The 25,969-nt window shown below is 37.8% G+C and overlaps 1 protein-coding gene across 1 annotated transcript; it reads right to left on the reverse strand.

Moving 5' to 3' along the window:
* Window positions 1-417: 417 nt before the first annotated feature.
* On the reverse strand, window positions 418-14,874 carry LOC121419936 (ferredoxin-fold anticodon-binding domain-containing protein 1 homolog). Its single transcript, XM_041614419.1, has 6 exons — window positions 14,716-14,874; window positions 7,998-8,212; window positions 7,091-7,247; window positions 5,200-5,403; window positions 3,222-3,392; window positions 418-2,170 (listed from the first exon to the last, which is right to left on the reverse strand). Exons 2-6 carry the CDS (start codon window positions 8,188-8,190, stop codon window positions 853-855), a joined length of 2,043 nt encoding a protein of 680 aa, XP_041470353.1. The 5' UTR covers window positions 8,191-8,212; window positions 14,716-14,874; the 3' UTR covers window positions 418-852.
* Window positions 14,875-25,969: the final 11,095 nt, after the last annotated feature.

Raw genomic sequence — 25,969 nt, forward strand, 5'->3', positions numbered from 1 at the left:
CTAAATTTCTTATGTATTTCTTTGTTTTTCGACTTTTTGTTTTTTATTGTTTTTTCAATGGAAATTGTCAGGGACTTTATTTTGACCATAAACAAGATAAAATTAATTGATTTTAAGCAGTAAAAGGAAAAATAATGAAACATTTATGAATTTTGGCTAAGAACACTATTTGCATTGGATTTGTACACAAATTCACGTTTTTGAGTAATTTTGGGTCTGCATGCACTTACGAAATGTTGCGTAATTTTGGAACCGCGTACCCGGGGGTCACAATTTTGGTCTCAAAAGTTGCGCGAGACTTGAAAGTAAAAAGTCAGCGAGCGACGCGGTCAAAAAATTTCGCACAGCGGATTTATCGCGAAAAATGTCGAGGGGGGGGTGAATCAGCCCCCCCCCAGTCTTTTTAGGGTTAAAAAAAAAAAGATGATCTGAACAACATCGAATTATGACTCAACACCTACATGTAGTGACCTGCTCCATCGTAACTTTGGTGATGTGCTCCAGGTAACAAATTGAGTTAACATCAATACTATAAGGTCAACACTGAACTTGGAATGCATATGGCATTGTTCCTCATATTTGTCACACACTTTGAATAGCAATATGCATTCCAGACAATCGCGGTGATAGCTTCCCATTAATCAGATTTAACTACATACGGCTCAACTATCTTTCTAAGATGGGACACAAAGTTGTATAAGTTTATCAGTTCACATTTTCTACTACCAGAAAGGTCATGATAATGACACAGGTAAATCAAAATATAGTATCAAAAAGTATTATAATAAAGGTTTGTGGATGTCTGATGTGGAAGATGTCTTAATAATTTATGTAAAATCCAGCACAACTTATTTATTTAGGATTTACCCCTAGTCCTGGACTCTCATCAAGTGCTTTTCTCACATCCAACTGGAGCTGTGTTGCTTCCTGCCTCGCAAGCGCCCTGTCGCAGGACTGGTAGACAAGTCTATAGTTGTAGCTTATCTTCTGATTGACATACTTGTGGAGGAAATGAACTTCTCGTACAAGGTCACAGGTCACGGCCCGAATCAATGAATAGAAGTGAAATTCATCGTAGGTGTCGTCAGTGAGCCAAAAGCTAATATCGTGAGTGTACGCCGGGGGGTGAAGGCTATACCCTTCCAGGGAAGGCGGTGGTATCTGATCAGATTCTGAACATCTTTCAACCGATTCTGCAAACTTGGCAAATATCCGGTCATCTGCTGACCAAAATAAACGTATATCTTTCACATTGTATTTCACCATTGCAATGGTGTCGATGTTAAAAGTGCAATAGCTGAAACTCCGTCCTCCCGATTGGAAGATCCCACACTGACCGACGGTGAGCGTGGAGTCCGAGGCCTCATTCGATCCTTCCACTTTGAACAAAAGGGACCCATGTTTGCTACTGGAACCATCCTGATCCCCAAGACATTCATTAATTGAAACAGATCCATTTTCTCTTAGCAGGTTAGCCGATACCCTTAAAACCTTATCTTTAAATGTCTCAGACAATTTTCCTGAATCTCCTTGATCTGTTGGGACCACTATCAGGCTTTGGTGAAGAATTGGATAAAGGTTTGGGAGTATGCCGCAGCGACGGAAGACTCTGCCACAGATGCAGACACCCTGAGAAACTGTATCTCCAAGACTACAAGGGATGTGAGTAAGAAGTGTGGGCCTTAGAAGAAAGTTCTTCTTGGTATGGTCTGATGCACATCGATACCTTGGGACTTTGGCAAGGGGTGCATCATGAGGTATATTGTTGACACTCTGATGAGAATTTGATTGGTCTGTTCCAATATTCCCGGTCCTTGAATTTTCCTCTGAGATGATGACCCCCTCCTGCTTCAATGATTCCTTGTCATTCCTATCATCTACAACCCCTAATTCTCCATGTGACTCTACGGTTCCAAGAACAGCACCTTGTGGTACAGCATTGCTCTGATAGCTGTGGCTCCCGTTATGCTGTAGAATATGTGGGGTCCTTTTGAGATTGTATAGTTCAGAAGGGGAGCAATGGCCAGTAGTGATTGCATCTTCTAAATCCAACACAAGAGGGAGCTCTTTATCTTGACAATATCTAATGTTTTTGAACGATTCATCGATCTGTCCACGTAAATCTCTCGAGACAAGTGACACAGGGTGATGAGCTTCTGACAATAGATCTCTAAAAATAGACAAAAAAGATTGATCACATTTAAATTACAACAACACAAACACCCAAATCTGATGAATAACTTAGACTTAAAATCAATCTTCAGATCAAGTTATTCCCCAAGTGGACCAATGAATAAACCAACAGACCCATATACCAGTTATAGCAAGGAATGTCCTACTATGCATTTTATAATATTGAAAGTGATTGTACTTCAGGACTTCATTGTTTGCCCTGAACATTTACTTCTTGGTGCATCAATGAACTTTGCTGAGAATATACAGGCCTATCAGCATACACCTTTGTATGTTTACGTATTATTTCCACCTATGATTTTTGGTGTAATCACACTCTAAAATCTCACTTATCTATTCCACTTTTATTTGCAATTTCCCCTGCTGAGGTTGAGTCAAGTTCACCTTGCTAACGACCACGTCAAGTTTCTAAACCCTTTAAGGAATTTAGTGGGGATTTCATGAGCTTTGCAACAACACTGAAGTGATCAAAGGATCACTTAAGGCCACCGCACACCTTACGACCCGACCGGTCGCCGGCTGGCTTGCGACTGGGTGAGGGGAGATGAGTCGCAAGGCAGTCATAAGCCTCGACACCGCACACCTTGCGATCCGATCTGCGACTCACGCATGCGCTTTTTGCTTTTTGGCTTAGCATCTGAGTAATTGCGCTTACTGCTGCGTATGCGCGTTGTTTATCATAATACGCGTTATGCAACTCTGTTGTCTGATTGGCTGGAGGTTGGATTGAGCTTGCGATCCAGTCATAAGGATTCGACATGTCAAATCCTTCCGATTTTACTTGCGACTTGTCTCTGACCGGTCTGCGACTGTGAAGCTGACAAGCACTGTGACGTCCCATCTCCCCTCACTCAGTCGCAAGCCAGTCGGCGACCAGTCGGGTCGTAAGGTGTGCGGTGGCCTTTAGACATCAAGAAACTAACCGATTGAGAACATAGGCAGCAGTTTTGTGAGATTTTTTTGTGTCCATATCTAGGGGGTGGGGGTCAAGCTGTCAATGATTGAGACACATAGGAAATACATGTTACCTGTCTATCACTCGATGGAGATCGACTGGACAGTCGAAAGTAACCACCCCTTGGTCCGTCTGGATGGCTAGTTCTGTAGGTGTCTGACAGGGCTGGTTGTGGATGTGTTCCGTGCTCCTCTCAAAGATGTGGGTGATTGAATTCTGTGTCAAAAAGCCCTTGGACTGACTCCTGTATGCAGGAATAAATTACACACATTTCATGAAATTTTCAAATGCAAATTAATCCAAATCAAATTCATTTCAATTAAACAAATAAATTAACATTCAATTAAGATTTCTTTGTCATCAAGTATACAGAGGTATACATTGTTATTGAAATGAAAAAAAAAACAAACGTGGTAACTCCCTTCTCTTCTATACAGTCAACCTGTCCGAAACGTTGAGTCTCTCTCTACTACTCATCATCTCTACTCGCCGATTCAAGCCAGCATCTCCTCATCAGCTCTACTACTCAAGCTGTTGTCACTCAACATTCCTTCTGGTTTACAGTCGTTTTCAGGACTATTTTCAAGAAAGAATATTCTACTCTCAAATCTCCACTTTCTTGCCTATCCACTTCTTCTCTTCTTCTATCCACTTTTTCTATAACACTCCACATGGTGTACCGTAAACCACATCAGCAATTGTACATGCCACCATGCAAACCTTCAAACAACATCTGGCATTATTGTGTTTTACACCCAATACATTTCTATAACTTCGAGGTGGGATCACCAAATTCATACCAAAGGTCCATATTTTGAAGGTGCAGGTCAAGTTTGAATATGAGTCGAATTTGAATAAGGTCAAAGGTCAATGAAATTTCCATGACTGGCACTGTGCTGTGTTGTACACCCAATAACTTTCTATATCTTCGAGGTAGGAGTGCCAAATTCATACAAGAGGTCCATATTTTGAAGGTGCAGGTCAAGTTCGAATGTGAGTTGAATTTGATTAAGGTCAAAGGTCAATGAACTTTCCATGACTTGCACTGCGCTGTACACACAATAACTTTCTATATCTTCGAGGTAGGAGTGCCAAATTCATACGAGAGGTCCATATTTTGAAGGTGCAGGTCAAGTTTGAATGTGAGTTGAATTTGATTAAGGTCAAAGGTCAATGAACTTTCCATGACTTGCACTATGCTGTGCTGTACACACAATAACTTTCTATAGCTTCGAAACAGGTATTAAAGATATCTGACTCGTACTGTATGTTCGGATGATTTTTGCATCTGTTTGTTCCACTACTGGCTTTGTTCCACTAATGACATGACCTACAGTTTTGACATGCAGTCTCCTCATGACTGCAATATGCAGGCGAGACAACGCTTGGCGTTTGCCTATAACGTCTCATGCAGTGATGGATCTAGCCAGGTTATAAACAATTTTTCATTGGCATAGTTTGTCTAATCAAGGGAGATCCACCAGAGGCCATTTCATTAAGCTGTTCGTAAGAGTGACTTTAAAAAACGACTGGTGCTCCTTGCCTGTGGTAAATGACACCATTGAATGTTCATTGGTGTTTATTTAGCGTGCAAGATAGGTTTACCAGTCATTATGTAAAGTCAATCTTAACTAACAAACGGCTCTATGAAACGCCCAACACCCACCAGGTGGGTATTTTCATAAAGCTGATCGTAAGATACGAATGAGTTTACGCACGACTGGTGATCCTTTCTTTTGCTATGTGTTATCCCTGCGTAATTGAGTTATGACCTAAGAATATGTTCCAGTTGTGCGTGAAGTCGTTTGTAACTTTATGAAACACCCACCTGGTAAGGTATTCCTGACTTATGATCGACTTTACAATGGACTGGTGACTCTTTCTTAGGAAATAAATCAATGAAAGTCATATTGTTTACCACAAGAAAGAATCACAAGTTGTTTGTAAAGTCCATAGTAAACAGCTTTATGAAACACGCACCTTTGGTGGATCACAGAATGTGAGGCCCGTGCAAGCGGCAATTCATTGTCCCCCCCTCCCCCAAAGTATACCTGTAGCCTGTGCAGTAATAATCCTCATAATCCTTGGCACAAAAGGGCATCGTCCTGGTCAAGATGAACGCCCCGTAGGCTGCCATGGCAACCACCTGCCAAGAATTGCCCCATATCCTCTGTGGTTGGTCGGCGGATGTTCCTCCCTGGCCGTTGCAGAGGGTGAGGAAGACTTGGCCAGAGGGTGACAGTCTCTGTGAGCAGCTGGAGAGGAAATTCACACAAGGATTCAATCAATTATTCATTGGGGAGGGAGAAAAAGAAAACACTGGGGCTCTGGCGATTTTGCCCCAAAACGCTATAAAGAGCCCTGGAAGATCCCCATCGGAAAAGCTTATCCAATGTATATTTCCACAGTAGGATGTGAAAAAAGGCAAGGTTGTGTATATTAATTGCTGTCTTGTCAAAATTTTGACTTTTCAGACAAGTTTGAAACCTTTTTAAGGTTAAATACAGCAAGAGAATTACTTATTTGTGTCTTATATAGGGTAATCAAGTGCCTATAGTCCCAGATTGACTTAGGCCATGGTCTTCCTCTGTGTTTGAATTATGGGAAGCGAAACATTATGTTTTTTACTTAATAGCTCTTTCTTCATATTTTAATGATGAAAAGAAATATATTTTCCATACGTATGTCTTGAAAGAGACTATGAAATACATGTAAGAGATCAGACAACCAAAATATATCTTTACCTGGCTTTATAATGCATATGTCATGGTATTTCTGATAATTCATTTTGTTTAAACTGATTGTATTCGAACTATTTAATTAATAAACGTCATAGTTTTTATTATTTTCATTATTAGTTCATGTACTTCCCAACTTGAGTAGGCAGTTTTCTTAGCTAATTTGTAATTTGTTATATGAAAATACTTTACACTGCACATTTCCTTTCTTGTATGTTAACTGTCCAATGTTATTGATGTATGTTACTTAATTGTTTTGTAAAGCGCTTAGAACATCACGTATTACGCGCTATATAAATACAATGTATTATTATTATTGTGTGTCATTATGAGTGTCTGTCAGTTTGTCAACTTACATTGGCGAAGTACAAGGGACCAGGGGCCCGCCCGTTGCATAAAAGTTACCATTATGGTACCTTTGCCATCTAATGGTATGTTTCATGGAATCCTTGATTCTGATTGGCTGATAAGTAGCGTTGCCATGGCAGTTACCATTGGCTGGCAAAGTTACTCTAATAGTAACTTTTCTGCAACGGGCCCTGGGAGTTTGTTTTTCTACATGAAGCAACAATTGTCAGAGATGCCTCCTACCTACGGTGATGACTGTACTTGGTGGTTACGAAATAATAATTGTGGTAGAAATTGTGCTGATCAGGGTGGTAATTATCATGGTGGTGGTGACGATAATGGTAAGGAACCGACAAAGGTGATGATGACAGTGACAATGGTGGTGGCAGCAGTGACGGTGATGACTGTAGTGGTGATGCAAAGACAGTGGTGATCAAGTCAATGGGTATACTGATGATGATGATGGTCATCACGATGGAGATGGTGGAACTTAAATGATGCTAATTTTGACAAAATCGTAAAGATCAAGATTGTGCTCGGCTAGAAATCTTTGGACTTCCAGATTTTAGTTGCAAGTTGAAAGAGATTCTTTAGCAAGAATTGTCATATCTGGGTACACTAAACCGTTAAATCACCAATAAAGAAAAACGAAAGGTAATAAAATGTCACAGAATCGATGGTGTCTTTTTAGGACAGGCGCGCAACCTGTAAAATCTGAAAAAATAATGGGCACCATGGTAGAATGCCTTAGAATTACGCAAACCATAAAAAAGCGATAATCCCCCTTTTTTTCTTACAGATATAATAGCACAAGTAAAAATCAGACTCTGGATCTGTGCCTTTGTAATATAATTACCATTCAAAGAATTGCTTGAGTAGGTCCCTGTTTCTCCCAATATTCCCTTTGCCGCCAACATGGGGAAAGTTGAAGATAATTGCATCATACGGGGCTCCTTCTAGAGAAGTGTACTGGTCAAGCTTGGTGGCATCGATCCCAAAGACAACACAAGCTCCTATTAAAGTAAATTCACATGGCTGAAAAGCAGTCTTTGTTTAGTGAGTTAAAACATCAGAATTTAGAGCTACAATACTACATCAAATCAATGTGATTAAGAAACTGAAGGTACAAAGTACTTAAGATGTTTCGAGTGTTGAATGAGATATCAACAATATAATCATTTTTCATTTTAAAGTGGCTCATTACTCATCATCTCAGTATAGCTTCTGTGTGAGCTGCCATAGGAACTACTACATCAAGTATCAAGTATTCACAGGAAATTCGTCATAATTGGTTACCCAAAGAATTAGATCATTCTATAGTTATTCTTAGTTCAGAACATGGGCCTTGCAGCTAATGTTGTGAAATTTAACGTTTTTACTACAAAATTCTGGAATCCTTGAACAGAAGCCACCTGGGCCCCGTCTCACAAAGAGCTACGATTGATCCAATCAATCTCAACTCTGTGGAAATCCATCAATGTCATAATTTCTTCCACAGGAAATTTGTAAAATGTCCTTTGTAAACAAAGGAGAACACACAAAATTGTCAAGAAATCAATGAATTTATGGATACAGGCGTACATCAATATCTAGAAATTTTTTTGAACAAACATGCATTTAATATGTAGACATTACTGGCTGTCCATAGTTACGATTGATCAGATCAATCATAACTCTTTGTAAGCCTGGGCCCTGGTGTCTGTTGGAAATGGGTCAGAACAGAAACTTCAAGGAGTGCAAATTTTCCTGGGAAAATAACTTGCCTAATGATTGCAAATTAGCTATGTTCTTCTGAATGTCCCCATCACCGCTGGACTTGATGACATCCCCCGTCTGGAAGCAAGTTGTAACCATGGAGATATCAGAAGGCAGCATCTTCCTCAGCGAGAGTGAGAATGAGAAGTTTGCCTCACCTAGCAGCAAGATGGAGCCACAGCTGGACAGAAGAGATTGCATCTTTAAGTTCTCCTCAGAATATCTGCATTTTGGACAATAATCAGAAAGAATTATTTCTCACACCCAGTGGTAGGCCTATAGAATCTATTCAAGGTAGCCAAGGCCATGAATTCGAATGCCTCTTTTTATTGGCTTTGGAGATTTTCTTCCCCCTTCTTAGTTCATTGCCCATTGTGTTCTATTAGAAGTTTGCTCTATTAAACAGAAATCTTGTCCGAACATATATCGCAATTTAATGCATGGGATCAGATTTCAGAGTGCAGGGTTGTCATTTCCAGCAAATCACCGACCATGTCTCTAGGAACCCAGGGGGGGGGGGGGGCACTTGGGGATTTGCCGCTGGAATGGGTGGCTTTTTTGGAAGAAATCCCAAAACATGGATGGTTTCATGCTGGAAAATCCCTAAACATGGCCCCAATTTTAAGATACTGGCCTTAAACATACATGTAGGTCCATATTCTCCTCCAATGCAAATATTCCTGCAAATTAGGGATCAAATTGCCAGGTCAAAATGTTGGGAACCATCCACTGTTTCATCAAAGTATATAATAAATCCCGTACAATACAATTCGTTGCCTTTTCCTGTTCAGCTCCCCATTCAACGTGATAATTAAAAACGACCTGGAACCAGAACAGCATACGCATGAACATACTTCTGCTTTTAAAATCAATGAACAAGAATCACACAGATAATCGCAACTTTAATGGGCTATGAATTCTTAAACACATCCTTAAACATGGGCACCTTTTTGGATAAAACTCCCTAATAATGGGTACCCTTTTAGCCAAAATGTCATGTCATGACTGTCGGGTGTCCATTCATGATTTCAGAGCTACCACAGTGAGGCAGGACAACAAGAATTTCAAAATGTGTTTGTTGTCCCCAAGAATGATATCAAAAAATTTCTTAATATCTAATTTGTCATGTGAAACCACTTAAAACTTACGTAAAATTCATTTAAACTGCAAAAAACAGCAATTTCATAGCACCAACATGGGTCGAAAAAGTCATAGACATCGCGGGTCCCTGTTAATGCACTGTCCTTACTATCGATAGTTTAAACGATCACGATGTGTTCGCTAAATGCGCGCGCCCGTCGGCGTCTGCTAGCCGTCCTCTGCTGTGACTCTCAAATAGCCCCGCATGTGCGATTTTTAGTCAGATCGTCCCATATGCTGTTTTTCATGTTAGTACATAGATGCGTGCGCGTTTTTTGCGGACGCAAATCATGTACCCATCTCCGTCGTCTGCTACGGCTCTCTATATCAGTCCCAACTTGTGAAATGTGTTTTCTGGTGTATTTTCATTTGGTCTACATGCAGTTTGCCCACTTGTCATTTGGTCTACTGCCAAATGGGCTAAACCCATTTGGTCTACTAAATTGCCATTTGGTCTACACTTGGTCTAATTCTCATTTAGTGAAATGTCCAGTTGGTCTAATTTCAGCATAACCTACATAATTGTATATTTTTTTACTTTGTCAAATACTGGGACATAAAATTGGCTTTATATCATGCAGTTCCACATTGTAAATATGTATATTCATTTGGTTCACATGCAATTTGCCCACTTCTCATTTAGTCTAATGCCGAATGGGCTTAACCCATTTGGTCTACACTTGGTCTAATTCTCATTTTGTGAAATGTCCAGTTGGTCTAATTTCAGCACAACCTAGGCTACTTAATTATATTTTTTAACTTATATACATATATTTTAGTCTTTATACATATACCAAATGGGCTTTACCCATTTGGTTTAAAAAAAATTCTAATTGCCATTTGGTCTACACTTTGTCTAATTTACATTTGGTCTACACTACACTTGATCTAATTTTGAGTCCAGTCCAGGGTCTAATTTCAACATGACCTACATCATTATGATTTTATACTTTGTGAAATATATATTTTTTTCTTTATATAATTTCATTTCACCTTATAGTTTTAGCATTGGTTTCCAAATAAATAATACTTGAACAGTGGCATAATCATGATAATGGAGCCAAAAGTTTTGAAAGGTGTATCGGGTAAATTTATAAAGTTGTAAGCAGAAGCAAACAACAAAAAAATGTTGAAGCGGGGGGGGGGGGGGGGGGGGGGGGGGGCGGTGTTAATTAATTTCCTTTTATTTTCCAATGCCAGATCAATCTTTGTTTTTGCTTGCTAAATTTTTTAAAAATGATATGTTCTGTTCTCTCTACAATTTTTACTAATGATCCTTTTTTTACTTATTTTTTTTCAGACACATTCGCACCCGAACCGACTCTACAAGGGAAGAGAAGGAATTATTGAACCCCTTGAGAATATACAGGTCAAGGGCTGTAATAGTATACAGGGGCACTTCCTGGGAGTTTAATTTCATTTTAATTATGTGTTTTCAGGATTTTTTTTTAGGATATCTAACATTGCAGTGAAAATTATTGCCCCTGCTGATAGTTTTTCAGCTGTGCATGCCCCTCCTTAATTTCAGTGAATAAGGTGTGGCACTGCCCTCTATGATTCATTTTGAATTTTAATGGGCTCCAAAATGCAGTAATTTATAAATGATAGCATAATCTTATTTTGATAAAGCATTTTACTTAAGGGGGGGGGTGAATTTGACTACTAAACCAGCCCCCCCCCCCCATGTCAAGGATTAAATTTTTGGAAAAAAAAGCATATATAAAATAGATATAGTTATTGCATATCAGAATATTATTTTTTCTTGATGTTTTCTCAATAACTCTAAGCTGTTATTGATGAATTCTTTCTTGAAACAAAAATAAGCAATTTATCCAAACATGTCATATTTGCTAAATTGTAATAATCATTTTGATGTTCCTTCATCTTCATGAAAGTATGAATTCTAGTCATCTGCTTCAGTCTGCCCAATGAAATGGTTACAAAGGGCCTAAGCATCCCTTGTCATTTTTCAATAATTAGTTAAGTCAGTAGTCAAGTAAGGGGTCAGACAGTTTGGCTGTATTATATTTGTTTGTCTTACTAGTGTCAATTTACTAAACTTTTTCTGCTTGTGATTGAACCACCAAATTGCCAGATAGTACCATTTTGTTGGGCAGACATTAATATTGACTAGAGGACTTACTTTCCAAACCAACCTAAAGATAATACGATACTTCATGTATTACAGGGGTATATTGCCTCCATTCCATTGTTGGGATGTATGCTATGGGCTGGGTAATATCATCTTGTCCTGGAATAATCATTCTCTATAACAAGTTCACAGACAAACGGAGATTCCACTTCAGCAACTCTCAGTTGAATATCAACATTCCTGGCATTGGTGGGGGAAGCCAAAAATTTTAGGGGGGAACCGCCAAAATCTTTTGACCCCCCCCCCCAAAAAAAAAGATAGTGACCAAATAATATCTTGGGGGGGGGACACAGGAAACAAAATTGAAAATTGACAAGCCAAAAAAAATTAAAAAATAAGGTTATCAACAAAAATTGAGGGGGATGGAATCGTCCCCTCCCCACCTCAAATTTAGGGGGATACTTCCCCCCCCCCCCCACTTCCGCCGCCTATGATTCCTGGTGCTTGGAGATCTGTGAAAGGCATGCTATAACATCCACTTAAGTTCCATTTCCTTTCATGTTTTTTCCTCTTCTTAGTGAGCATCTCCAAGTGTTCATATTTTTTTCAGTGTCCTTTTTTAGATTTATCAAACTCAGTTTTATTACCTGATAAAATTCTATCCCAAGAATTGAACACTTTGATCAAATTTGGAAGTTCAACTTAATGTTAAAGGAGAATGAAACCATTGGAACAAGATAGCTTGTGTGAAAACAGAAAAATCAAAGAAAGAGATCAACAAAAGTTTGAGAAAAATCGGACAAATAATGAGAAAGTTATGAGCATTTGAATATTGCGATCACTATTGCTATGGAGATAGCAAATTGGCAAAGCGACAAAGATGTGTGATGTCACTTGTGAACAACTCTCCCCATTACTTTAGTATATATTTTACTTGAATTGCCTCTTTTATCACATCTATCCATAGATCATGTGTTCTTTCTACACGAGGGCATGTAATACATATTTTTTAAGAATACATCATGGATAAAGAGTTTGTATCATCATAAGAAAAAGCAAAAAGAGATATTTTGAGGGTATTTTATAGTCCACCAAAGGGAAAGTTGTTCATCAGTGACATCACACATCCTTGTCGCATTGCCAATGGGAGGATATCCATAGCATTAGTGATTGCAATATTCAAATGCTCATATCTTTCTCATTATTTGTCTGATTTTTCTCAAACTTTCTTTATTCTTATTCTTTGATTTTTCTGTTTCTACACAAGCCTATTTGTTCCAAAGGTTTCATTCCCCTTTAAATAAACTGACAATATATAACTGAAAATATATAATAAAAGGCAAAATAATAATTATGAGAAAAATAATAAAGAAAAACAGTTACTCAAATCAAATTCACTCAAAACCATACACTAATGTACTCTCCTCAAAAATCAGTTCTCACTTTGAGGTATTGATCATTCATTCAGTCAATAAAATAATAAAAACAGAGACAGGAGGTCCTCCTCAAAATAAACACAAACACAGTGTCTCACATACACACTACACATTAAGAGTAAAATCAGTTTGTATCTTTCGTGGGATTTGTTTTTATGTAAATCTGGATTCTTCTTGTTAGTAGGGCCTTAGGTCACTCTGACTTGAACTTAAAACTTCCAATCTCAAGAAGGCAAGATATCTCAGTAGATAGTCATTGTCAAGATGTTTAGGAGTTCAATCTGGTGGTGAGGTTATTCATGATGGCATCTGATATTCTGGCAGAAAGAATGACAAATAAAAAAGTGCATAAATACAATTATTTATTTTTTCAATGCAAATTAAATTAACGAGTCATTCAAGATAGTGTGTATTTTTTAGAGGGGGGGTGATGGCATGACAAGTTTTTAGTCCAAATTATTTTTATCTTCATTTTTTTCCACTTTGTATTACCATTTATTCAAAAATTGCAATAAACATATTAATAAATGAGTTTTAATCTAGTTGGCAAAAGAAAAACCAGTGGCGGCGGCAGTGCAAAGAAAATGCCAGTAAAAGGCAGTAAAGCACTGTGTCTGAGTGACTGACACCACGGCACTGACAGTGAGGTGAATGTTCATTTTCCAGTGCATGCACATTATTGCCCCATCATATTCACTCGTTTTCAGAAAATATTTAGTTATTCCTCATATGACCATGATTATCTCCTTCATGTCATTACTCTGGTGTTTATTCATGATTTTAAATTCAGGAAATCATTTAGCAAACAAAGAAAACAAAGCATTTCTTGACTGTGATTCCGTGTGATTCAAGTTCTATTTCATTTCTGTGTATCACACGTACGTGACGTAATCTTGATCTCTAATCTGCTGCTAATTGTTATGTTAATTAATCATCCCGTGCGCGCGATTAAAATGGCTCGAAATTCGACCAAATTCAAGGGCAGCTCAGCTTGTAAACCTCACTGAGAAGGGCTTCCACAGCCCTTGCGATTCCCCGCGCTGCAATTTAACTGCAAGACACAGAAAGGAAATCAATTCAAGTTTCACAATCAACGGAAAATCCAGAACCCTTCGAGACCCATTTTGCAAGAAATACAACTAAATAAGGTAAGAATTGAGAGCAACTCACGACACTTTTGACTTACCGACACTTTCATGGTTATTTTTGGAAGATTTCATGGAATTTGGGGCACGAAAATGACTTCGGTAGCTCGCGAAAGTCCTATGCATTACGATGACATATTTTTCATCGCACGGGAGGACAATCACAAAGAGAAAATATCATATTCATCCACGCTGACAGGGGCTTAATTTTGACGATATCGCATCGCTATGCGATTTCACCCATTGACAAGCGGACGAAACTTACGTACAAATTTTGAGCACTTCCGCGACAGCGCCATCTAGTGACTACGGCCGTGCATTCATGATTTCAGAGCTACCACAGTAGACACCTTCAAAATCAGGCTAGACTGATACTGGCAAGATAAGCATTATGATTCCCACTACTCTTAGATATGAAAAGTCAATTTTCACCAACTTGCCCCGCTGCCTCCTTAATTTATTGAAGCATGATGGAAGATGACTAAATTAGAAGATAGATCTGGAAGCTCGACTGCTAATTCAGCATTCTTCCAGTATTTGCGGTAAGGTGAGGTAAGGTATGATTATGCGTGAGACTCAAGCATTTTGGACTCTTGTTCATCCCCTCAAATCTCTGTCTCACGCAACTATCACAGCCTATCCCCATATACATTGTACAGAATGTCTGTGATCTCACTCAGATTCACAGAAAATCTCACGCATAGCTGGTCTTTGAACTTGGCATCTCTGTGATTTAGCGCGCGCGAACCATGACGTGGGCTTGAGTAGTTTGCGCCCCCGAGTCTCCCGGGAGCTGGCACAGCTACCGCCCCGGTACCGTATCTGCTCCCAGTGTCAGTCCAGCAAAAATGCCAAATGTTGCGAGTGCAAGTGAGTTTACGTTGTGCGATTGTCTAGAGACATTTGTACTCACGGTAAATCTAGACTTGGCTCTTTTGACCCTCGAAGATTCTTAATCAGTTAGCTCAAATCAAGATACAATTAGTATCAATCATGATCATTAATGTTCCCTTCGTCCGGCCGACAGCGCAGCACGTGTACGTGTGTATATATATATACGTATACCAAGCGATATGCCCGACCAGTACCAGCGACCAATAACAAGACCTGAATTAAAGGGTATTCCGATCCCATTCCCATAGTAGTCTAGATGATTGGTGCAAAAAATAGCAAGAATTGTTCAGATTGTGGTACAAGCATGAAATTTGCCTGACAGGAAGAGTTAACAGTGCTGAACATTTTCAGCAGAGGGTGCCAACCTGATCTCTCTCTGTATAGCAACAGTTGCTAGGTAACTTATTTACCTTAGCAACCACCAATTTGGGGGTGTTATCTTAATTCAAAAACTATATTTTGACTCCTTAGCGCCAATGTCACAACATTCCAACCATGTATAGCAACAGTTGCTAAGCAGCATATCCTCCATAGAAGCTATAGATAATATTCCTGAATACAAAATTTGGACATAATGTTTTAATGAGAATATGGTTAGAACATTGGTCAAAGTATAAAACTTAATTAATTAAAATAGATATATCATATATACAAAAGAGTTCAGATGCAGTCCAAAAAATTATTTGCATAATACTCGTACATAAATAGGTAACAAACCTACTTTCGGTGTACATAATTTCATTATTTTTTTTCATACTAGTTTTTTTTTACTTATACATGACACAGCTAACACACAGAAAAAATGATTACTGGGTCATTAAATGTGCTTACTATTAAAAAATTATATAAGATCTCTCCTGTTATGAAAATGACAGAGGCTATTGTAGTGGATGTGGCATGGGACACAGGGAAAGACACTGACCTTTGAGGGCAAAGGGAAGCTGAAATTTGGTTGATATGAACTAATCGCTTCATTGGGATGTAATGTTGAGTAATATTCACATACTTACTTGTCAGTAAGTTTTTGATATTATTGAATGACTTAGATATCATGTACAGTAGACCTGAAACAGCCTCAAGCATCATTGACTGTATGTTCCCTGTATAGCACTGAAGCATTGTCAGCAGACCTGAAACAGCCCAGGTATCGTTGACTTGTAAATATGTAACGAAGGGGTACATTTGGTGAGTATACAACAAAATCTTTTGAGAGAAATGAAGATCTCTGTAGGCCTTATTGACACTAATTACTAACGCCCCATCCTACAAATCATGTAGATGTAGTAGTAGACTGCAATATATTGTGTTACTTACCAGGTAATCAAAACGTATGATTGGAAAGCTCAGTGTTAAGGTGTTGGTTTAGCTTCAAACGTATTTGAGATTACTTTTTGTCTTCTCATTGCCCATTATATTCTAGCATCTAGTATACTTCAGATTTAGAAGCAATTGCCACTGTACGTATTGTTTTATTTGATTATAATGCTGGGCAGTAGAGTCATATGCATAATTTACAGATATTTTACAATATTTTCTAGATGATGAAGATAAATAATGTACAACTGCACATTTTTCAATAGCTTGGGACTTCGAGTACGATTATAGCGAATGAATCGAACGTACATTAATTGTGTCGCACCGCATACATTCGTAATTCCGAAGCTTCGTTAATCCGAAGGTTCAGATATTCCGAAGTTTTGTTATTCCGAAGGTTCGTATTTCCGAAAACGAAATGAGGTCCGTAATTCCGATGGTTCGTTAGTCCGAAAAAAAGTGAGGTTTGTAATTCCGACGTTCGTTAATCCGAAAACGTAATAATTAACGAATCTTATTTTGTTTTCGGACTGACGAACCTTCAGAACAACGAACCTTATTTCGTTCTCGAATTAACGAACCTTCGGGACAACGAACCTTATTTCGTTTTCGGACTAACGAACCTTCGGGATATCGAACCTTCGGAATAACGCCACAAATGTTCGGATAAACGAACCCTTTTACGTTTTCGGATTAACGAACATCGAGGTATAGACAATTTACGTGTTTCGGGATTACGAACCTTCGGAATTACGAAGTGTAACCGTGTCGCACATGCCTTCTAAGATTTGGGCATATATTTTGTCAAAAAGACTATTTTGGTTAATCATAAGTAGGGGAAAGCAAAGCCAATGTGAATCATGCATTGTGCTCGAAAAAGTATATTAGAGGCAACAGAGGAATATATCAAGAAAGTTACAGTAATCATCCTATTCGATAGGAAGATGAATTTTTCATCAATCGAAGTGTAAGAAACATTTCTCCCCATAAGGACATTATATTGCGAGACAAAGTGATAATGCCACCAGCAGAATCATTTCTATATGATCTTGAATTGCCAAGAAGTATTGGAGGTATACATGTGGAAGGAAGAAAAATATCAGAACTAAATGCTACTGTTCTGTGGCCGAGTATGGATCACGTCCAGACAACCTGATATTACAAGCGCTTCACATGGATGTGACAAAGTCAGCTGCGCATAGTCCTGCAAAATCTTAGAAGTCATGATAATATATCTTGAAGCTGCACGATCTAAGTCAAAACACCTGCAATCGGAACTGACAGGTCAAAATCAACTTCTGCAAGAGATTTCAAGTCATGATAGATCACGGAGCTGCTGGATCCAGGTCAACACGCCTGAAACAGAACTGACTGGTCCAAATCAACTCTTGTGTGACCTTTGTCGTGATGATAAATCCTGGAGATGCAGGATTGATCCAGGTCAAAACACCTGGATACAGAATAGACAGGTCCAAATCAACTTTTGCAAGATTTTTGACGTGATGATAAATCCTGGAGCTTCAGGACTGATCCAGGCTTAACCACCTAGAATTAGAACAGACAGGTCCAAATCAACTTCTGCAGGATTGCGTCGAGATAGATGAATCATATAGCTGCAGAATCCAGGCCAACATGCCTCGAAATGGAACTGATCAGTCTAAATCAACTCTGGCAAGATCTTTAATTTTCACGTCATGATAGATGCCAGAGCTGCAGGAATGATCCAGGTAAAAAAAAACTTGGAATCGGAACTAACAGGTCAAAATTAACTTCTGCAGAAGACACCATAGATCATGTAGCACGCCTGGAAACGGAACTAAATGATCTAAATCAACTCTAACAGATCTTTCACTTCATGATAGATCCCGGAGCTGCACAGGATTGATCCAAGTCTGAACACCTGGAGACGGAAAAGACAAGTCAAAGTCAACTCCTACACGAAGCATTGGGTCCAGGAACAGCACGGAGAACTAATATCTTCATTGCAGTCTACAGAAGAGAGGGGTAAAACCAAAGCCTTTCAAACAACCGACTACTGTTAGCAAGGTATAAAATTAGATTCATGTAAGCACTCATTTGGAAATTACACTCTGGCAATATTTTGGTGTTTGAAATGATTTTGAACTTAGTTGACTGAATCTATTCTTGGCGGTCATTCTTTCACCTCCCCAAGATCAGAGATGTTTAGGTTGTAAGAACCCATGACCTCATGGTCAGCTCATGTTACCGTTCTTCTACAAGAGTGACCTCTCGCTAAATGTTTATTTTGTGGAATCTTTCCAAGGGCATTTGTAGGTATACAGGGTCTTAAAGTGATAGGGCCTCCTTGGAAATAAATAGCCACAAAATTTACAGAATGAAAAAAAAATGCAGTGGCAAACTATATAAGCAAAATAAATGCTTGAGTAATAGCAGCAAAAGGGGGGAAGGGGCTACATGGAAACCAATTATTTATCATTTTATAGGTCTAGGTCTGGAAGACAATCTTACGTCACAAATTATCAGAAAAAAAGAGAAAGAAGAAAAATTGAGAAATAAAGTGTGCGTGTGTGTGTGTGCATGTGAGTGAACGTGCAGGTGTGATATTAAGAATACTTCGATAAAAGATATTTCTTTCAATGAAGCTTTAAAAGAAAATATAGATGCAGTGAGTTTAATATCATTGGGCAAATCATTCCAGACGTCTGGGCCGTGATGTCTGATCGTTTAATGTGCTAATATTGTTATCGGGTTTGTGAGGTGGATGCTGGATGAGTGGCGTGTAGGATATGAATGAATGTTGCTGTTGTAAACAAATATATCTTTAAAGGGTGTAGGTATAGATTTAGTTGAGAACTTGTACATAAAAATGGCAGTTTGGAAAGTATGAATGTCATGAATTTTTAATGTTTTCAGGTTCTGAAAAATAGGATCAGCATGTGCTAAAATTGCGAGTGGGAGCAAATGCGGAGTGCTCTCTTTTGGAGGCGTAGAATTGAGTCTATGTTCGTTTTGTTGCAATTACCCCACAATATGTTTCAATATGATATATGTGACAAAATAAAAGAATTGTAAAGCATGAATAGTGATCTTTGGGAAAGACAATATTTCAGTTTGAATAGTATGCCAATACCTCTGGCAACAAGTGTGCTAATATAACGAATGTGGCTATTCCAAGTTATATTAGAGTCAATTAATACACCTAAGAATTTTGTTTCTCGTTTTTCAGCAAGATGAATGTTATCAATGTTAATGGAGCCACGAAATATAGGCTTAGAATTGATGTGTTGAAAGGAGGTCCTAATCGTCAAATTCGTAAAAATTGAAATATTGTATAATTCGAACAAAAAAAAAAAGAAATAGTGAGTGAGTGACATCATCGACTCTCTCATTTGGATGCAACTGGCTCGTTCATATAACTATTTTGTTGAAAATAAGCGAAACTTTGAAATGTCATAACTTTCTTATTTTACATCCGATTTTGATGAAATTTTCAGCATTGTGCTTGTCTGATTTTTCTCTATTGATTCAAATGAACATTTTTCTGGGGTGGACTTGACCTTTAAACGCATTAATAATCTTACCATACGGCCTTTAACAATCGGTTGCAGAAAACATGCTACTTAGCAACTGGTATTTATCATGGACGGATAAACATGGTATACATGTTCTTGGGTTGTTGTGATTAAGATATTAATGTTTAAATAGAAAAGATGTGGTGCACATGGCTCACAAAAATTATAATCATAAAAACACATTATAAGTATTGATTATTGAGGAAATATGTTACCTAGCAACCGTTGCTTTGGTACTCATTGGGTCTACCTATGAAAACAATCATCACATAAGGAATCTATGGGCCAAAATTAATTTCTGAGCTCTTCTGAGTAAATTATAATGATCTGAACTATGATAAACTATTGTTGCTATCGAAAACGATCCCTTAGAAACCGTTGCTATGAATGAATGGATCAAAACTGTTGTGATACAAAGAAATATGCTTTAGATTTAAAAAAAATGTGACATACTGTTTGTAAAACTGTTCCTCAAGCACAATAAAGCTCGGTTACTAAGGTAAATATTTTACCTAGTATTCGTTGCTATATTTGGGAAACTCACGTTGACACCCCCTGCTTAAAATGTTTAGGATAACCTACTCTACCTTTGTGCCAATTTTCATGCTTGTACCATTTTCTGAACATTTTTTTCACTAATCACCTAGACTATAGTGGTACTACTAGTAGATTTGCATTACTCCAGGTGAAACATAAAAGGCATTCTTCATGAATATTCAATGAGCAGATTAATGTCACATCCCAATTTGCTCTTTTGTATTCTATTACTGTATATGAAATTAGGTTCATTCAAAATGTTTCCTTCAAAAACCTCAAAGTATTGGAATAGCAAATGACTATAGTGCATAATATATCCATTGCTGCTTCCTATTTAATTGCATGGGAGATATATCGCTCACATATGTATGAAAATTAAAAAAATAAAAGAATTATGATTTCATGTATTTTAGCATAAGACAAAGGAAAGTGGGGATGTGACATCATTAGCCCATCTAATGAATATTCATGAGGACGTGCATATAACTGTTTTCACAATATATAGGGCCTATTCCTAAACTTTAAAAAAACAAATAACTTTGCTATTTGCTATCACATTTCAATGAAATTTGCAGCATTTTGCTGTGTGAATTTTACTCTATTTATTTGGACATAAATATTTTCAGCCAGCAACCCCTTAAGAAATTGGCATTTTCCATTGAGGTAATGGTAGGCCCATGCAGGCTGAGAAATCACCTAAAAGAAATAGATAATTTAGATGATGATGAAGGATTAGGCATAATCAGTGGCGTACCGTGGGTCACGGCATTGGGGGGGCACCAGCAAAAATTTCGGGTCACTTAGGGAGCGCGCGAAGCGCGCTCAGTTGTCAGGTATACTGACCTAATAGAGATATTTTAAGGACATGCAGTGCCATCAAACGGATATGTATCTCACTGATTAAATAATGCGAGCGCGAAGCGCGAGCTGAAAATTTTTGATATATTGAGGGCTAATAATTGACATTATAAGCGAATTGTTTTGTAATCATGATACTTAATTGTCTCGCTAAACAAACAATGCGAGCGCGAAGCGCGAGCTAAAATTTTTGTATATACTGACCCTAAACAAGGAAATTTTAAGGATTATATTTTAGAATCCATTAAGAGTATAAATATCTCACCATAGTCATCTAATGCTATTGCCATCCTTTGCTGATTTTGTTAGAATTACATCTAAACACAGTCATGAAGCACCTTTTGTAGTCATGTAATCATGATTATCATACGCATCTTACTAATCAAATACTGCAAGCGCAAAAGCACGAGCTGAAAATTTAGGAAATATAGACCTGAAGAGGGGCATTCTAAGGGTTGTTTGTAGGAATTCTCTAAGACCCTACGTATTTGACTAACCAAATGATGCGAGCGCTAAGCGCGAGCTGAAATTTTTTTATATATTGACCACAAACATGGATATTTTAAGGACTATAGTTACGAATCCATTAAGTCAGAGTATACATATCTCACCATAGTCATCTAATGCGAGTGCCAAGCGCTTGCTGATTTTGTTAGAATTACATCAAAACACATGGAGCACTTTTTGAAGTCATTGTAATCATGATTATTATACGCATCTCACTAATGAAATACTGCAAGCGCGAAGCGCGAGCTGAAAATCTAGGAAATTCAGACATGAAGAGGGGCATTCCAAGGCTTGTTTGTAGGAATTCACTAAGACCCCACGTATTTCACTAACCAAATGATGCGAGCGCGAAGCGCGAGCTAAAATTTTTTGATATTCAGATCAGAAAAATTGACATTTTAAGGACTGATTTTAGGAGTTCATGAAGAGCAGAAATCTCACCAATCCACTAATGCGAACGTTAGCACGGACAGGAAAGTTTTATATTAAGACCTTAAGATAGGGCAATCACTTTAAGTGGTTATGAAAAAGAAGAATATATCACTACTTAAAACAATAATAACTCTAATTGCGAGGAAATATATGATTTTGTTGTATATTGATTTGAAAACGGGAGGCTTTAGTACAGCAGGTCTATATATCTCGTTAAAAAGTCTATGCGAGCACCAGGAACAATGAAGACACAATTAAGCAAATAATGTTTCATAAAGTTGTGAAAAAATGCTTCTTATGTTATATAACATAATATAATATAACACTATGATAAACAACAATTTCTTCTTTCCCCCACTACGTTTCTCTTCCTTTTTCCCTATTTTTCTCCTTTCCCCGTTTTTTTTTTTTTTTTTTGGCCAGCCGATTGGGGGGGCACGTGCCCCCCATGCCCCCCGTAGTTACGCCACTGGGCATAATTATGATCGACTCAGGCTGTCATCTTATTTTTATGACCCCCTACGTTGGCATATATATCCAGGGCACAGGCCTACCAGATAACGGTCGATGTGCTCAATTGAACTCGTAGATATATAGTTTGGTGTCTCACAATATAACTGTTTTTCTTATGGGCGAACGCACCCCGCCTAACTGGGAAAACTCAAAAGTGGTTTGTGTTAAAACAGATAATTGCGAACAAATATATTAAGCAATGACGAAATACAATCTTAAAGCCTTGTTTCTTGAAATTCGGCGAAATGTATATGATAATATGCAGTTTCAAAATGTGAAAATCCCAGAATTACGTCATATTGGTTATAGTTGCGTGCTTTTAATTGAGTGTCCAAGTCCAAACACGGGATTTAACACGAAACAGACGTTTTCAAAAGCGTAAAATATTGCAAATATTAATAATCAACACCAGATTGGTCGGATTGAGAAAATTTAAGTTCAATTGATTTGATGTAAATACTATATATATATATATATATACTTACATTTCTCTGCATTTGAAATTACCCAAGTTCACAACTTTTGCTATAGGCTATGCATGCAATCGGTCCAAAACCACCCATATTTTGGAGACACTGGTACAACTGTTAACCCACTGAAGTATCCCTCAGCTACGGTCAGGAAGGTCGATTGATTCCTTAATGCTGAATAGATTACCTACATGTTGATGTATAATACTATAAGTGACTGGTTACATCTCATTTTTCTCTTGAACTCTGAGATCGAGGAGGCAAAATTCGGACAGAAATTTGCATATTTTCCTGTAAACGTCACGTGACTATAGCATATGATAGTTTCAGTGCAGCCGAAACCCTTTTTATTGGAAACAACGTCGAAATAGAATCAATTCACGCATTTTATGTTGAGAGTAGCAACATTCTTGCACTATAAAGTTTTTCCTACTCCTGTATGAGAAGGACAATCAGTTGAGAATTGGTTTTTATTTGCAATATAGGGTCTCCGTACGTATAATATAAACTAGCATCGTCTGCCATAGGAAGTGTGTGTAAACTAAAGGAGCGAATAGACCAAAACCAACACAGCATACAGAACAAGCTAATGGCGTTCACATCCTACCAGGTATACTCAGTACAGCACCTGGGTCGAGAGTGGCACACTGTGTATTAACGCCTTGCCAAAGGATGCCAGACCGCGGTGGGATTCAAACACATGACCCTCTGTTTACAGGACAAGAGAGTCAGAACCACTACACCACTGCCCCTGCACCTTTCAGACCTTGAATCTATTTCAAGTATAATTTAAAGGGCAAAATCACCCCATGCAACTAAAAGTTAAAAAGAGAAAATCCAACTAACATAATGCTGAAAATTTAATCCAAATCGGATGTAAAAAAAAAGTCATGACATTTTAAAGTTTCACAGAACAGTTATAGGCCTATATACTCATGGTCGGTATGCAAATAGGAGGGGGGGGGGGGGGCTCATGACGTAACAACATCACTCACTATTTATTTTGTATTTCATTATTATGAAATATGAAATATTCAAATTTCTCCCCATTATCATGTGAAATTAAGTTTTAGTCCTTCCTGAACATGTAGAATTAACATTGTTTTAACATTTTGTTGGTTCAGTTAAGTTGGTCAATTATTGACAGCTTTCTAAAAATTGAAATCTTCAAACAATTAAGAAAATGTGAGTGAGGGACATCATCGACTCTCATTTCCCAGGACCAAAATCCAATTGAAACCAGTTGGATTTCCAACTGGTTTCAATTGGCCTTATATCTGGAATATATTAATTTCAAGTTGGAACCAGTTGGACAACTGGAAATCCTAACTGGAACCATTTGAGTTATACTGGATGTCTTCCAACTGGAAATAACTTCTAAGTGGAACCAGTTGGGTAACTGGAACCCGCAGTTGGGTAACTGGAAATTTCTTCCAACTGGAAATGACTTCTAGCTGGAACCAGTTGGGCAAATTACTTCTAACGGGAAACTGGAAATGACTGGAACCAGTTGGGTAACTGGAAATTGTAACTGGAACCAGTCAGGTAACTGGAAATCCTAACTGGATCCAGTTGGGTAGCTGGAAATTGTAACTGGAAATCCTAACTGGATCTAGTTGGGTAACTGGAAATTACTTTAATTGGAAAATTTTCGAGTTACTGCATGCACATCACTGTGTATTTAACTGTTTTCCCCGAAATAAGCGAAATTTAAAAATGTCATAACTTTCATATTTTATTTCCGATTTGGATGGTAATCATTTTCTGCGTCATACTTGTTTGATTCGTCGTATCTCTATATTGACTCGAAACAAACTATAAATTCTGATATAATAGAATTAATTGGGTACATAAGTCATCAGTATTTGGCTGAGAAGCACTTTTACAATGGTAACTGTCGATAAGTGACAGGGGATCGAGCCTTCCACTGTCAGACGTTTTGTCCGAGAGTATAGTAACCATGGCAACAGTGCCTTTCAGCCGATCAAAATCATTAAAAGATGTCAGATCTCAATATTTGTCAGACAAAAAAAGTTGATGAAATTAAAAAAAGTTTATGAACTTAACGCTCCCCGGGACTTGTCGGATAAAATGTCAAACAAGTCCTTCGTTCGTTTGCAATAATAGGAAATATTCCAGAGGTGGTGGAGTTGGAATGTATATTCATGATTCTTTTAATTTCTTAGTACGCACTGACCTTAATTTAAGCGAAGCAACGTGCGATTCTTTATTCATCGAACTGGAACAGTGCTCAGGGAAAAATATAATTGTAGGAACCTTGTATAGAGCCCCATCGTTGGACGTTAATTCATTTATTGAGGAGTTTGATAGCCTTTTGATCCGTCTTTCCAGGGAAAATAAAAGGGTATTTTTGACGGGCGACTTAAACATAGATATTTTAAAACACAACTCAAATTCTCAATCTAAGAACTTTGTGAACTGTCTTTTCAGTAATTTTTTTCTCCCTATAATTCACAGGCCCACAAGAATTACTAAGACAAGTGCCACCCTTTTAGATAATTTTCTGACAAATCAATTTGACTTGGATACTAAAGCTGGAGTGATATACTCTGACGTGTCAGATCACTTGCCAATATTTCATGTAACTTACATGAATGTTAGTAAAACTAAATCGGCAAGTCATAACGTACTCCGTAGATCTTTTACAACACAAAATATTGCGAAATTTAAAAATCAAATCGAAAATTCAAATTGGGACGAAATTTTTAATATGCAGGATGCTAATCAATCATATGACATATTCATAACTAAATTTACTACATTGTATAATAACAATTTTCCATTAAAAAAAACACCCAGTAAGAAAATTAAACTGAAATGTTGGATGACCGATGGTTTGCTTCAAACTATTCGACATAAAAACAATCTATATAAAAAATATATCCATAAACCAACAGTTAGAAATGAAAGTCAATACAAGGATTCTCTTAAACAAGTGAACTATTTGAAACGGCAGGCTAAAAAACATTATTATAAATCCAAATTTGAAGAATACAAAAATAATATAAACCGTACATGGCAAATGATCAAGTCAATATTAAATAAAAGAAGAAAATCAACCTCCAAC

Source organism: Lytechinus variegatus, chromosome 8, assembly GCF_018143015.1.
Source record: "Lytechinus variegatus isolate NC3 chromosome 8, Lvar_3.0, whole genome shotgun sequence".
Classification (NCBI taxonomy): domain Eukaryota; kingdom Metazoa; phylum Echinodermata; class Echinoidea; order Temnopleuroida; family Toxopneustidae; genus Lytechinus; species Lytechinus variegatus.